The sequence below is a fragment of the Natrix helvetica genome (genome assembly GCF_964273705.1).
Source record: "Natrix helvetica genome assembly, chromosome: 4".
Lineage (NCBI taxonomy): Eukaryota > Metazoa > Chordata > Lepidosauria > Squamata > Natricidae > Natrix > Natrix helvetica.
In genome coordinates, this window is record NC_138550.1 from 7,263,839 (window position 1) to 7,277,893 (window position 14,055).

At 46.7% G+C, this 14,055-nt stretch overlaps 1 protein-coding gene across 3 annotated transcripts in view; it reads right to left on the reverse strand.

Annotated features, from left to right (window-relative positions):
• The window catches only part of LOC309390542 (disks large homolog 2), a 303,450-nt gene that overhangs the window by 218,465 nt on the left and 70,930 nt on the right, over positions 1-14,055 (reverse strand). For all 3 annotated transcript variants that reach the window (XM_081949959.1, XM_081949958.1, XM_081949963.1), the window contains exons 4-7: positions 12,387-12,511; positions 2,792-2,961; positions 1,821-1,957; positions 532-676 (exon numbers count right to left, since the gene is read on the reverse strand). In XM_081949959.1, coding sequence (XP_081806085.1) covers positions 532-676; positions 1,821-1,957; positions 2,792-2,961; positions 12,387-12,511 — 577 coding nt within the window. The remainder of the gene's footprint in view (positions 1-531; positions 677-1,820; positions 1,958-2,791; positions 2,962-12,386; positions 12,512-14,055) is intronic.

Genomic DNA, 14,055 nt, shown 5'->3' on the forward strand with positions numbered 1-14,055 from the left:
CAAGCGGTTCACACTGTCGGTGGGAGTATTCTTGGTAGTTTCTTGATTAGGCTGCTACTAACACTGATCATGTTATCTAGTTGGGTAATGCACCATCCACAAATAAACAACCAAGCTCAGAGGACCAAGGACCTCTCATACAGTACTAAATTAGTGCCAGATATCAATGGAATGCAGGAGAGGTTAGACTTAAGACATTTGTGGAAATGTAGCAACTCTAGGGTGATGACTTACTTAACTCTGCCCTCAGCTTTGCTTGCTCTTCTGCTACAATAATCTGAGTTCTGGACCAATTAAGTGATGTTACACCTTGGTTAGATTAAGCTCCTTCCTTCCTCCAGAATTATGGTTTCAGTCTCATAGTTTCTTATCTTCCCCTCTCCCCATTCATTCCTCGCTAAAGGTGCTTTGAGTGAGAACCGTCTATTCTGAATCCCTGGTACTTCTTCCTTAAAATGTCATTTAAAAACTTAGAATTTGACAACAACATCCGAGCAAAACAAAACAAAAAACTTGTATATCATAACTTACCATGAGTAATATCTGGAGGGCCATAAGGGTCGGTCATATAGATGGTGGTTGGCTTCCCCACTTTTAAATAGACTACATCCGATGTATTCTTCAATATTGCTACCGCTTCTTCGTGTGTGACTTCTTCTAAACTGTAATTGTTTACCTAAAAGAAAGCAGGGAGAAAGGTGCATTCAGCAAGTCAGATGCGGAAACGGAGACACCTTTTGTTCCCATGCAAATCAAAAGAAGAGAACCGAGATTAAAAGCCGAGGTAGCGCAGTGGCTGAAGTGTAGTATTGCAGGCAAACTCTGCCCACAGCCTGGAGTTTGATCCTGATGGAGCTTGACGTTAACTCAGCCTTCCATCCAGTGGTGGGATTCATATAATTTAACAACTGGTTGTCTGATTTCTTCCAACAACCGGTTCTCCGAACTGCTTAGAAAGTTAACAACTGAAGTGGTGAGAATTGGCTGAATCCCACCACTGCTTCCATCCTTCTGAGGTTGGTAAAAGGAGGACCCAGATTTTTGAGGATAATATGCAAATAACAATGCTTTTGCCTTCTAAATTTCCCAGAGAGTGCTCTAAAGCACTATGGCCTGGTATATAAGCCTAAATGCTATTGCTATTAATGGAAAGTCCAATTGTATCTACTCTAAGGCCTTGGTAAGGCCACACGTGGAATTCTGCATTCAGTTTTGGTCGCCACGATGTAGAACAGATGTGGAGACTCTAGAAAGAGTGCAGAGAAGAGCAAGAAAGAGGATGAGGGGACTGGAGACTAAAACCTATGAAGAACGGTTGCAGGAACTGGGTATGTTTAGCTTAAGAGAAAGAAGGACTAGGGGAGACATGATAGCAGTCTTCCAATATCTCAGGGGCTGCCACAAAGAAGAGAGAGTCAAGCTATTCTCCAAAGCACCCGAAGGCAGGACAAGAAGCAATGGGTGGAAACTAATCAAGGACAGAAGCAACCTAGAACTAAGGAGAAATTTCCTGACAGAACAATTAATCAGTGGAACGACTTGCCACCAGAAGCTGTGAATGCTCCAACACTGGAAGTTTTTTAGGAAGAGATTGGACAACCATTTGTCTGAAATGTTATAGGGTTTCCTAGCTGAGGAGGGGGCTGGACTAGAAGACCTCCAAGAACCCTTCCAACTCTTTTGTTATCCTGTTCTGTACTACCTGTTGATCCTAGTGGGAAATGAGGAGGTACAGAGATACATAGTAAACTGGTAAAGAGCCTGTATGTGTTATGTGTTATATTTCATCACACTATCGATAAAAAAAAATCAATTCTCACCATAAGAAGCCTGTCTCCAACTTGCAACTGTCTGTCCTTTTGGGCTGCTCCACCATCAATAATTTTTGTGACATAGATGCTGTTGTCACCAGGGATGTGCTGGTTTCCTACACCTCCGGCAATGCTGAATCCCAGACCTAAAGGGAAATGAAAAAGGAGAAGAAACGTTATTGAGAATATACTTTATTGAAAATGAACTAAGGTTAAGCTCAAAAGCAGTATCTCAGGCTACGTCAGGCTCCCAAATCCAAGAAAGACACTCGGTAATTCTTCCAAGCTGAGTTCTTTATTGATCCAGCCCTACAGACAGTATCTTGCCAAAGTGAAGCACTCTGCGATCTGCAAGAAGCATGTACACGTAGTCCTCTGAAGTGATATTAACACTTCACGTGATCTTAATTTGCAATCTTCCCAGTTGGCGTTCGACAATCACAGTCAATGGGAGAGGCAGGATTTGCTTAACAACCACATGATTCGCTTAACAACCATGGTGACGAAGGTTGTAAAATCGCACGTGAATCACTTAACAACCATGACAAAAAAAAAGGCTGTGAAATTAGGCACGATTGACCTAACAAACGCCTCATTTGGCTATGGAAGAGGTGGTCATACTATGGTGGGTTACAGCTGGTACGCCCCGGTATGAGCGTACCGGTGCCTGCTGGGAGCATCAGGTATCATTCCATTCTGGTGCTTCAGAGGAAACCCTCCTTACCTGTATTTGACCCAAAAGGGCTACTTGCGCACATGCACGCAGTGTACGGCGCCTGCGCAAAGCTCCGCCAAGTAGCTGGAGCATGGCAGGGCGGTGGTGCGTATGTATATGCAGCGCCTGGTACACACGGTGGACACCCGGCCCTGTCGCAGCGTACCGGTTGTGACGGGATCTGGAACCCACCATTGGGTCATATGTATGGTGGTCGTAAGTTGAAGACCCCCTGCGCGGTGTTTGCCTCATCGCCCATAATTACCTTTGGGCCCTTTGAACAGTTTAATTTCCACCACAGTCTCCAGAATAGGTCTCCTCCGGCGGACATAGAGTCGTACAATGGAGCCGGCTTCCTTCAGCGCCTCAACAGCTTTGCTATGTGAAACTTCAGATACGTCGACCTCATTCACCCGCAAAATGCAATCGTTGACTCTGAGGGAAAACAGGAACAGGAACAGGAGGACATTATAGCGATGGTGTACATTATAATTTCAACCTGAGAAAGCAGATTGCCAGTAGTGGTTAGAATGCAGTATTGCAAGATAACTCTGCTCACTGCCAGCAGTTCGATCCTGGCTGGCTCAAGGTTGACTGAGCCTTCCATCCTTTTGAGGTGGGTACAATGAGGACCCAGATTGTTGTGGGCAATAGCAATACTTAGACTTATATACTGCTTCACAGTGCTTTACAGCCCTCTCTTCACAGTTTACAGAGTCAACATATCACCCCCAACAATCTGGGTCCTCACTTTATTGACCTCAGAAGGATAGAAGGCTGAGTCAACATTGAGCCTGTCAGGATCGAACTCCTGGCAGTGGGCAAAGTTTGCCTGCAGTACTGCATTTAACCACTGTGCCATCACATCTCCTCCCTCCTTCTTTCTTTCCTTCCTTCCCTCCCTCCCTTATTTTCATTTTTCCCACCTCAATCACAAAGTCCAAGAATGGTTTCCAAGTCAAAACAAAATTCATTGCGTTCCTTTCTTTAATCAAAGAAACCAGTTTAGCCATGTCTACTAACTCCATCAACTTTTGCAGCCAGACATACTATTATGTAAAAATAAAAAGTCAAAGTTTTATGTTATTACCTTATTCTACTGCGCCAATAGGAACTGGAAGTCAATGCTTTTTTTCCTTCTGTTCCCCATTCTCTTTCATTTTTTTCTTTGTCGCTTTTCCTCCTCTATTTTCCCATCATCTTCATTTTTTTAAGGATAGTCCTTGGCTTACAACCGCAATCGGACCCGACTGTCGGAATTACGAATCCAGGTTGTAAATACTCCCAGGTAGGTTCATCTTGACTTCAAATGGTTGCTAACTGATCAGTTATAAGTCAAGGACCACCTGTATCATCATCATCATCATCTCCTTTTAATGACCCCATAATCCCCGGCAGCAGTGGTGGGTTGCTCCTACCATCTCTATAGGTACGCTGCTCGTGATCTGTTCGTGCACGCACCAGTTGTGCGCTGTGCATGAGCCGGACGTGCGCTGTGCACACCCAGCTGCTTGTTGGAGGTCGTGCAGGTGCCACACGCTGTGTGCGTGTGTGCAATTGGCCCGGTTGCTTTAAAAACAGATATGGAACGCGGGTGGGCAGGTGGGCCAAACAAGCCACCGTATTGGTACGGTAGCGGCTGCTCCCGATTACTACTACGTACCGGGCCGTACTGGCTGAAACCCACCACCGCCTTGCAGGGTGGAGCCTGGGCAACTGAATGGAGTGTTTACTGGCCAGATGCCCTTCCTGACGCCAATGCGGAGTTATATTCAGCAGATATCTTCTTATCGTGCCCAGAAAGAGAAATATCTGCCTCTACCTAGGATCGAACTCACAGCCTCCTGATTGTGAGGCAAGAGGACTACCTCTGGGCTACCGCACCACTCCAAGGACCACTTGTATGGCAGCTAAAATTTCCAGCCTTGCACAGCCAATCTGTTGGCTTCTGTTAAAAACCTCATCGTCCAATGGGATCGCTTTATTTGCCCTGTAGCCCATTTATTAAATAGGCTGCTAAATAGTATAGTAATTTGGGTCGTTCATGAACATAAAATAACACACTTTTGTTTAAGTTATGCCACAAGACAGCAAACTACAGAAGGAACATTCCCTGCAGGACAGGAAACGCAATAATTAAAAAACCAGGCACATGCTATTTTTATACGTAGTTAAATATAAGCTATAGCTCAACAGAAGGCGAAATAAACACTCTTAGCATTCATAACAATTTGCTCGGAAAATCTCAAACCGGAGCAGTTACAAAATGCTGTACAATCTGTGTGCTGTATGAAAAACATTAAATTAAAGTGTTCTGCACCGAATAAATGGTGCGTGATTGGAAATAGATCTAGGCAGACTTTATTGCGACGGAGGGAAGAGGACTACAAGTTCCCACAAAATTTTATTTCCATTTTCAGAGTGGAATACATTTGGCTAATCACACGTACCACGCATGCACTGTCTGAAGGCATACTTTAACTGACAAAAAACAAAACAGGAATCCAGTTTTGCTCAGTGATTCTCTATTAAGCTAAGCACTGAAGCCAGCGGTACAGGTGTAGCAAGCTTGCTGAAGGTGTGGTTCTTTGGTTTAATCTCTCTCTCTCCTCATCTCTCCTCTATCTCATATCTCTCTCTCTCTCTCTCTCATGTATGTATGTATGTATGTATGTATGTATGTATGTATGTATTTGTGTTACAACCCCTGGTATGACTAATCAAATCCCAGTAAGGGTATGGCTAGCTGATGAGAGCTAATTAGCTCGAAATAGATCTATACTAGTCTCCCTTTATTTATTTATCAGTACAAATATCACACACACACACACACACACACACACACACACACACACACATATATATATATATATATATATATAATATATATACATATATATAAATATATGTGTGTGTGTGTGTGTGTGTGTGTGTTGTATTTGTGCTGATAAATAAATAAAGGGAGACTAGTATAGATCTATTTCAAGCTATTTAGCTCTCATCAGCTAGCCATACCCTTACTGGGAATCGAACCAGGGCTGTATTGCATATTAGGACGATGTAATTGCCACTAAGCCACCGGTACGCTGCATCGGGACCGGGCGTCCACCACATACATGCCCGCAGCGCGCACATGTGTACCTACCGCCTGTGACACTCCAGCTGCTTGGTGGAGCATCGCGCAGGCGCCGTGCTCTCTGTGCGCAAATGCCCTGGTCGGCTCAAATAGAGGTAAGGAGAGTGGGCAGGCAGGTGGGCCCTCTGGAGCACCTTACCGGAACAGTACCTGGTGCTCCCAGCAGGCACCGGTATGCCCGTACTGGGGCATACTGTTCGTATCCCACCACTACTTCTATGTCTCTCTCTCTCTCTTCTATATCTGTCTCTCTCTCTCTTATCTCTCCTTTATTTCATCTATATCTGTCTTTCTCTGTGTCCCATTCTCTCTCATGCACACACACATCTATCTCCTCTATCTCTCTCTGTCTCTCTCCTTCTAAATCTGTCTCTGTCTCTCTCACCTCTCCCTTATCTCATCTATATCTCTCTTTCTTTCTGTCCCACTCTCTCTCTCCCACACACCCACACCTCTCTTCTATCTCCTCTATATCTTTCTCTCTCTCTCTCTTCTATATTTGCCTCTGTCTGTCTGTCTCGCTTCTCTTCCCCCCTCTCTGCAAAGACTAAGAAACACATTTGTCACAACTCTGGGATGCCTAACAGTCACCCTGTGATGGTTGTAAGTGCCAGAACAGGTTATAAGTTACTTTTTTCAGTGACGTTGTCACTTCAAGCCATCACTAAATGAATGTTGCAAGTCAAGGACTACCTAGAAAATAGCAATAGCACTTAGATTTATATACTGCCCTCTCTAAATGGTTTACAGAGTCAGCCTCTTACACCCAACAAGCTGTGTTCCTCACTTTACCAACCTCGGAAGGATGGAAGGCTGAGTCAACCTTGAGCTGGTCAGGATCGAACTCCAGGCTATCGGCAGAGTTTATCTGCCACTCTGCATTCTACCTAGTGTGCCACCATGGCTCCTTCCTTCCTTCCTTCCTTCCTTCCTTCCTTCCTTCCTTCCTTTCTTCCTTCCTTTCTTCCTTCCCTCCCAATAGCATTTAGACTTATATACTACTCCATAGTGTTTTTACAGCCCTCTCTAAGCAATTTACATACTCAGCCTCTTGTCCACAACAATCTGGGTCCTCATTTTACCCACCTCGGAAGGATGGAAGGCTGAGTCAACCTTGAGCCAGTGAAGATCGAACTGCCAAACTACTGGCTGTCAGCAGAAATAGCCTGCAGTACTGCATTCTAACCACTGTGCCGCTCTTATGATTCTTTATCACAGCGATTTCATGCACCGTCTGCTAAATAATCAAATAGTACCCATAATAGAGGGGATGTGGAGGCTCAGTGGCTAAGATGCCTAGCTTGTCAATCAGAAGGTTGGCAGTTCAGCAGTTCGAATCCCTCGTGCTGCGTAACAGAGTGAGCTCCCGTTACTTGTCCCAGCTTCTGCCAACCTAGCAGTTTGAAAGCACATAAAAATACAAGTAGAAAAATAGGAACCACCTTTGGTGGGAAAGTAACAGCATTCCGTGCACCTTCGGCATTTAGTCATGCCGGCCACATGACCACGGAGACGTCGTTGGACAACGCTGGCTCTTCAGCTTTGAAACGGAGATGAGCACCGCCCCGTAGAGATGGGAACGACTAGCACATATTTGTAATTACCTTTACTTTATCCATAATAGTCAGACTTGATTACACTTGGGATTCTTTAAAGCTTTCCAGATAAATCAATGCTATCTAAATCTCAGAAACTAAGTGGTTATGGATTTGGACACCAAAGAAGTCCCAATTGGGCTGCCATTTGTCTAATATTTTAGGCTCTCTCTTGAAGCCATGTACTACTTGTTCCACCTGAATCCCTGGGAGTCAACCTCATTATGAGAAAACCTGTCAAATTCTAGTCTTGCAAGTACTTCGAAGGCCAAACCAAAATAGATAATAACCTGCTAGGAGGAAGCCCAGCAATCACAAACCCTCAAAGTATGAGTAGTAATAATGGGAGGAAAAGAGAAATGTATTGTTGCAGTCATTGTGAACATGATTTATCACTTGTTGCTTGTATGAACACTGAGAGCTTATGCTTGGCCAATAAAGAATCCCTATTCCTATTCCTATTCCTATTCCTATTCCTTTCCTTTCTTTTCCTTTCCTTTCCTTTCCTTTCCACTCCACTTCTACTTCTAATTCTATCCTACCCTACTCTACCCTACCCTACCCTACTTTTTCCCCAGGCATATTTAAAAGTTAGAGGCATGTCTTTGAGAAGTATGCTATTGGACAAACAGGAATACAAGTGGCCCACAACTTACAACCATTCATTTAATGACCACTGAAAGTTATGACGATACTAAAAAAGTGACTTATGACCAGTTTTCACCCCATTATGACCATTCCTCCAGCCTCCAGAAGGGCGAAAATGGCCTCCCCAGGCTCCGGAGGTTTCCTGAGGCCGGAAACAGGCCCATTTCCCGTCTTCCAGAGACTCCGGGAGGCCCACTTTTCACCGTCCCCGAGCCTCCACGCGAGCCTGCACTTATTTGGCATCCAACACAGGCCACGTAGAGCAGGGGTGTCCAAACTTGGGAACTTTAAGACTTGTGGACTTCAACTCCCAGAATTCCCCAGCTGGGGAATTCTGGGAGTTGAAGTCCACAAGTCTTAAAGTTCCCAAGTTTGGACACCCCTGACATAGAGACTCCCAGGAGGGGTGTGGCGTGGCGGGCGTGGCCAGCCAGGAGTGGGATTTGGGGGTTCGCCGAACTGTGCAGAATTTTCGCTAGAGGGAAACCGGAACAGCCCACCCCTGTCTATAGATATTGTTGATGTCTATGTGTCCATCGATGGCTAATTTGTCAGCGTGCCAAGCTTCTAGAAACTTTCTAGCATTTTTTGACTTGGCTTGGTCTCGGATGGCCACATTTACTCAATTGGAAATATGGTCTGTCCATGTGTTCTGAAATGAAAGGGTCTTTTCATCTTGTCTTCTGACTTGGTGTTCCTGGATGACTTCTGAGCAGTGGCGTAGCGTGGGAGGTGCAGGGGGGGCCGGCCGCACCGGACGCAACATCTGGGGGGGACGCGCTCGCACTCGCAGCTCTCTTCCCCTGCCTGGCTCACTCACTCTCTCTCACTGCAGTGCTGGCTTCCGAATCCGATCCGAGCCGCCAGGTCGCCGCCCACTGTGGAGGGGGGGGTGCCAGGCATGCGGTGCGGTGAGAGAGCGAGGGACTATCTGAGGGAGGGACAGTGCAGCGGCCGCCCAGCGCAGCGCTGAGCGCGGGAGAGAACCACACCAGTGCTTAGGGGGTAAGGGTTTCTTTAACTAATCTAGTGGAAGAGACTCGAGTGCTAAAATCCACGGGTTAGGGGGCGCAAATTACTTGCCTTGCCCCGGGTGCTGACAACCCACGCTACGCCACTGCTTCTGAGAGCAAACCCCACTCCTTCGTAGTAGCCCTGACGATGTTCACTACTTCGAGTAAGGAAAGTCGTTACAAGAAATTTTTGCGAAGTTTCTTCCCCGATAACGTTGTACTGCAAACTAGGGGATACAAAACTTTTGCCAGACCAATTCTTGAATACTCTGGAATCCACATTGTATATCGGACATTAATGCAATTGAGCGAGTCCACAGGTATTTCATGAGAAGAGTCCTCCACTCCTCTGCTCGCAACAGAATACCTTACGCCACCAGGCTCGAAATTTTGAGCTTGGATAACCTAGAACTACGCCGACTACAGTCTGACCTAAGCGTAGTATACAAAATTGCCTGCTACAACTTCCTACCTGTCAATGACTTCTTCAGCTTCAACCGCAATAATACACAGGCAAACAATAAGAGACAAACTCAAGGTAAACCGCTCCAAACTCGATTGCAGAAAATACGACTTCAGCAACAGAGTGGTCAACGCCTGGAATGCTCTACCTGACTCTGTTGTTACATCCTCAAACCTCCACAGCTTCAACCTCAAACTGTCTCCCGTGGACCTCACCTCATTTCTAATAGGTCTGTAAGGGGGCGTGCATTAGCACACCAGCGTGCCTACCGTCCCTGTCCTACTGTCTCCATTTATTCGTACTCATTTCCTGTGTTCATGTCCATGTTTACACTTACACCTGTTATCTCGCACATTTGACAAACTAAATAAATAAAACAAAACAAGCAACCTCAGTAATGAAAGCAGTACAAGAAAACAAACAAGCTCAGAAAGCACCAAGGGCCCCGCATTTCAACCTTGAGCTACAAATATTCTCCTTTATCAATGCAGATTTTGTTCCGTCAATGCTCCACTTCTTCCCTGAACGACTAAACCATATATAAAATTCCAAGTTAGAAAAAGTTTTTATCGGTGAAATGATACAGCAGGAAGCAAGGATCTGGATTCACCACCCATTCTGCCAGAGCCGGCAAGCAGTAAACAAGAAATATCATGTATTAAAGCTCACCAGAAGATGACGAAGGAAAGGCATAAATATCTTTCTGTTTTATTCTCCCTGCATCTAACAGAACGACAAAAGCCTTAACAGAACTTAATCCTTTGCTGCAGATATATATCAGGTGCTCTCTGAATTCTGGACCTTCTGAATTTTTCCAGAACTGCTAAGCAATGCAAGGTTACAATAAGGATCCCACGTAGATGCAACAAAATGCAAATGTCTCAAATGAGATTAAAAAGGTGAACCCAGAAGAAGAGAAGGCGCCTTCTTAGTTACCTGTCAAATTGGAGTTTCGGAAAAAGTCACTCTGGTAAAAAAGTCAAAGCAGCAGCTTCTCAATCCCAGCCAGAAAACTGGTTGCAACACATTCTCCTCTTCCAAATTGCTATGTTGCAAGCAGCTTTCATCTTTTTCTCCCTAGCTTTCTGGATTGGATTTGTCCTTGACAAAAATACGCCAACAAATTAAAAGAGTCACAACAAACCCCCGGGCCAAAATTCCACCCATTTCTTCTTCTTCTTCTTCTGAATGGAGAGACGTCATCGCACGAAGGAGCAGAAGAGATGCCTCCCTTGGCCAGAGGTGGGAAAACTCACTTGGCACGATCTTGTTCAAACTTGTTGAAGGAACACAAATGAGGGCAGCAAATCTGAACGAGAGAGCCTTTAAAAAAGGGGCTGTTTTGCACTGAAGCCTGAGAGTGATTGGTGATGGCTGACAAGAGCACAAAGAACTCATAGAAATCTAGACTGATAAGAGTCGGAAGGGACCTTGGAGGTCTTCTAGTCCAACCTCTGGCTTGAACAGGAGATCCTATACCCGTGATGGGGAACCTATGGCACGCATGCCACAGACAGCACATAAAGACCTCTTTTAGGGCACACCAGCCATCGCTCCAGCCCAGTTCCACTGCGCATGTGCATGCCTCCCGCCGGCCAGCTGGTCTCCGGCTCTCTGTCTCGCATGCGGTGTACGTATGCACGCATGTGCAAGGCGTGGGGTGCATGCGCAGTGGAGTGCTCACATTATGTTTTGGGGCCTCGCGCGGCACTCCCGTGGCCCTTCCAGGCCAAAAAAGGGGCATGGGGCACCATGCAAGCCTTCCCCTGCCCCATTTTGGGCCTGGAAAGCTTTGTGTACCAACCTAGAAGCAAAAAATGGGCAAGGGGGGGGGTGAGGCGCATGTGCAGGGGGGCGCAGGGGGTTGTGTGTGCATGCACAGGGGCTGGGGCACCCATGAGGAGGTCATGCGTGCATGCACGGGGAGTGGGATGCGCGGGAAGTTTGTGCATATGCACGCATTGCATTATGGGTGCGGGCGCATGTGTATGCGCGCACTTTGGGCATGTGATGACAAAAAGGTCAGCCATCACTGCCCTGTACCATTTCAGATAAATGGCTGACCAGTCTCTTTTTGAAAGCCTCCAACAGCAAGCTGTTCCACGGATTAGAAATGTGTCTGCTTTTCTCGCCAGCTTGTAGCACACAGCTGATTGCATACAACAGGAGTATCAAACACAATTTCATTGAGGGCTGCATCAGGGTTGTGTTTGACCTCAGGGGGACTGGGGTGGGTGTGGCCAGGTGGGTGTGGCCAGCTCGACATCACTCGTGTTGGGGGCGCCTGTGGCGGACTCAGCACTCTGCCAGCAAAAATGGGCTTCCGAGCTCCGTTTTTGGCTGCGACAGCCTCCTGCAAGCCTCTACCAGTGTAAACAGAGCTTGGGGGCTTGCACGTGGCCCTCCTGAGTTCTGTTTTTGCTGGCAGAGGCACAGGGGTGGGATTCTACTGGTTCAAACCAGTTCGGGCGAACCGCTAGCTCTGACTATCAGTTGGGGCGAACCAGTGGTATGCCAGAAATTGGGCCGGGCAAACAAGGAAAGCCCCATCCGTGGGATGCAGGCAGGCATCCCTGCCTCCTTTCTCCAAGAGCCGGCTTGGGAAATGGCCAGGCTCCCCCACTGCTGCACCCTTCCCTTGCCTTCCACGCGGAATCTCTGCTGGCCAGGCGCCTCCTATTTCGCTTTGCATTCCTCGCCGCTGGGGCTCTCGGTGGAAGCAGGCAGGGATGCCGGCCCGGGGCTCGCTTCGTTACTGCTCGAGGTGAAATGAGAGGCTTTACTCCCGAGTCAACCCTTGTTTCTTAGCTGTTCCCTTCTCCTGGCATCTCTGCGCGTGTGCACACTGGAAACAGGCTCCAGCTGTCCTTCAGAGCCTTCACCAGACTCCAGGACCAGCCCATGTTCCTCCCCAACCTCCTCACTGTCCGAATCTGCCACCAGCTCCGCTGGCAGGTCACAACAGGTACAGTTTCAGATTCTATGTTTAGAAAATAAAAAATTACCTGAGTCTTCCATCCTCTGCAGCAGCTCCTCCTGGTATTATCTTAGTAATAAATATTCCGGGATCATCCCCGATATGTGGGTTATCTGTTCCTCCAGCGATACTGAACCCCAGGCCAGAATTGCCCTACAGAAAAGAGAAAGAGGGAGAAAAATAAATAACAATATAACTGTCACAGAAAGGGTATCCTTGACTGTACAAGTGTAACAGAATAACACAAGGAACCTTGCAGATCTTCTAGTTCAGGAGTCTCAAACCAGATCCGGCCCGTGAGGTACTTAGATTTAGCCCACGGGGCCACTCTGGACTGGCCTGCGGTGCCCCTGTCTGCAAAAACGGACTACCAAGCTCCGTTTTCGGCTGCCACGGCCTCCTGCAACCTTGTGCCAATGAAAATGGAGCTCAGGAGGCCCTCCCGAGCTTCATTTTCAGGAGGCCGTGGCAGGCGAAAATAGAGCTCGGGAGCCTGTTTTCACTGGCAGAGCACTCGGGCCACCACAGGTGCCTCTGACAGGAGTGACATCGAGCTGGCCACAACCATCCTGGACCCTCCAACCCCCGGAGGTCAAACACAACTCTGATGCGGCCCTCAATGACATCGAGTTTGACACCCCTGTTCTAGTCCAACCCGCTGCTTAAGCAGGAGACCCTATACCATTCTGGACAAATACCAGCCATTCCACTGATCAACTGTTTTAACTGACAGGAAATTTCACCTAGAACATTCTAGGAGGGATCTTTCTTTGACAAGCTTTCACCCACTACTGTATTTTTCGGAGTATAAGACGCACCAGAGTATAAGACGCACCAAGGTTTTGAAGAGGCAAATTAAAAAAAAAATTTAAGCACTCTGCAGACCTGCCAAAAGCGCCCTGTTTTTCACGAACATGAATAGCCTTTAGGAGGCTTATAGTGTGTTCCGGGTGGGGTGGGGGGACAAAAATGAGCAAAAAATGACCCTTTTTTGGTTTCAACAAAACGAGCCCGTTTTTTTGTAAAAAAATGGGGGGCATTAGGAAGCTTATAGAATGCTCTTGGGGACTGGGGGAAAAATTGAGCAAAAAAACCTGGCCATTTTTCGCTCATTTCTGCCCTCCCCAGCCTCTGAAAGCCTCCTACAAGCTATGTGCGGCCATTTTGGTGAAGGGGGTGGAGTTTCATGAGGCAAAATATGCTGTATTCAGTGTATAAGACACTGACAGATTTATATATAACATAATATAACATATATAATATATATATTATATATAACATATATAATATAACAGATTTTCACCCTGTTTTTTTGAGGGAAAAAGGTGCATCTTATGCTTTGAAAAACACCGTACCTGCCCTCAGTGGGACGGTTTAATAATTTAAAATACAAATAACAAAGTTTTTGGCTCTTTAGACCAGGGGTGTCAAACTGGATTTCTTCGAGGGCCGGATCAGCATTGTAATTCTCCTCCATGGGCTGAGTGGGAAGAAGAGGTGGGGGGGAGATAGGGCGGATGCCTCCTGCAGCATCCTGCCAGGCAAAACAGGGCATGGGGTGACGCCCCCCAACCCCATTTTGGCTACCAGAGGCACCATTGACTGATCCTTTGCTATTTCCAGGGCGGCCCTGCAGACCAGATTTATGCACTCCATGTTCCAGATCGGGCCGCAAGACTTGATTATTTTTTTCAAAG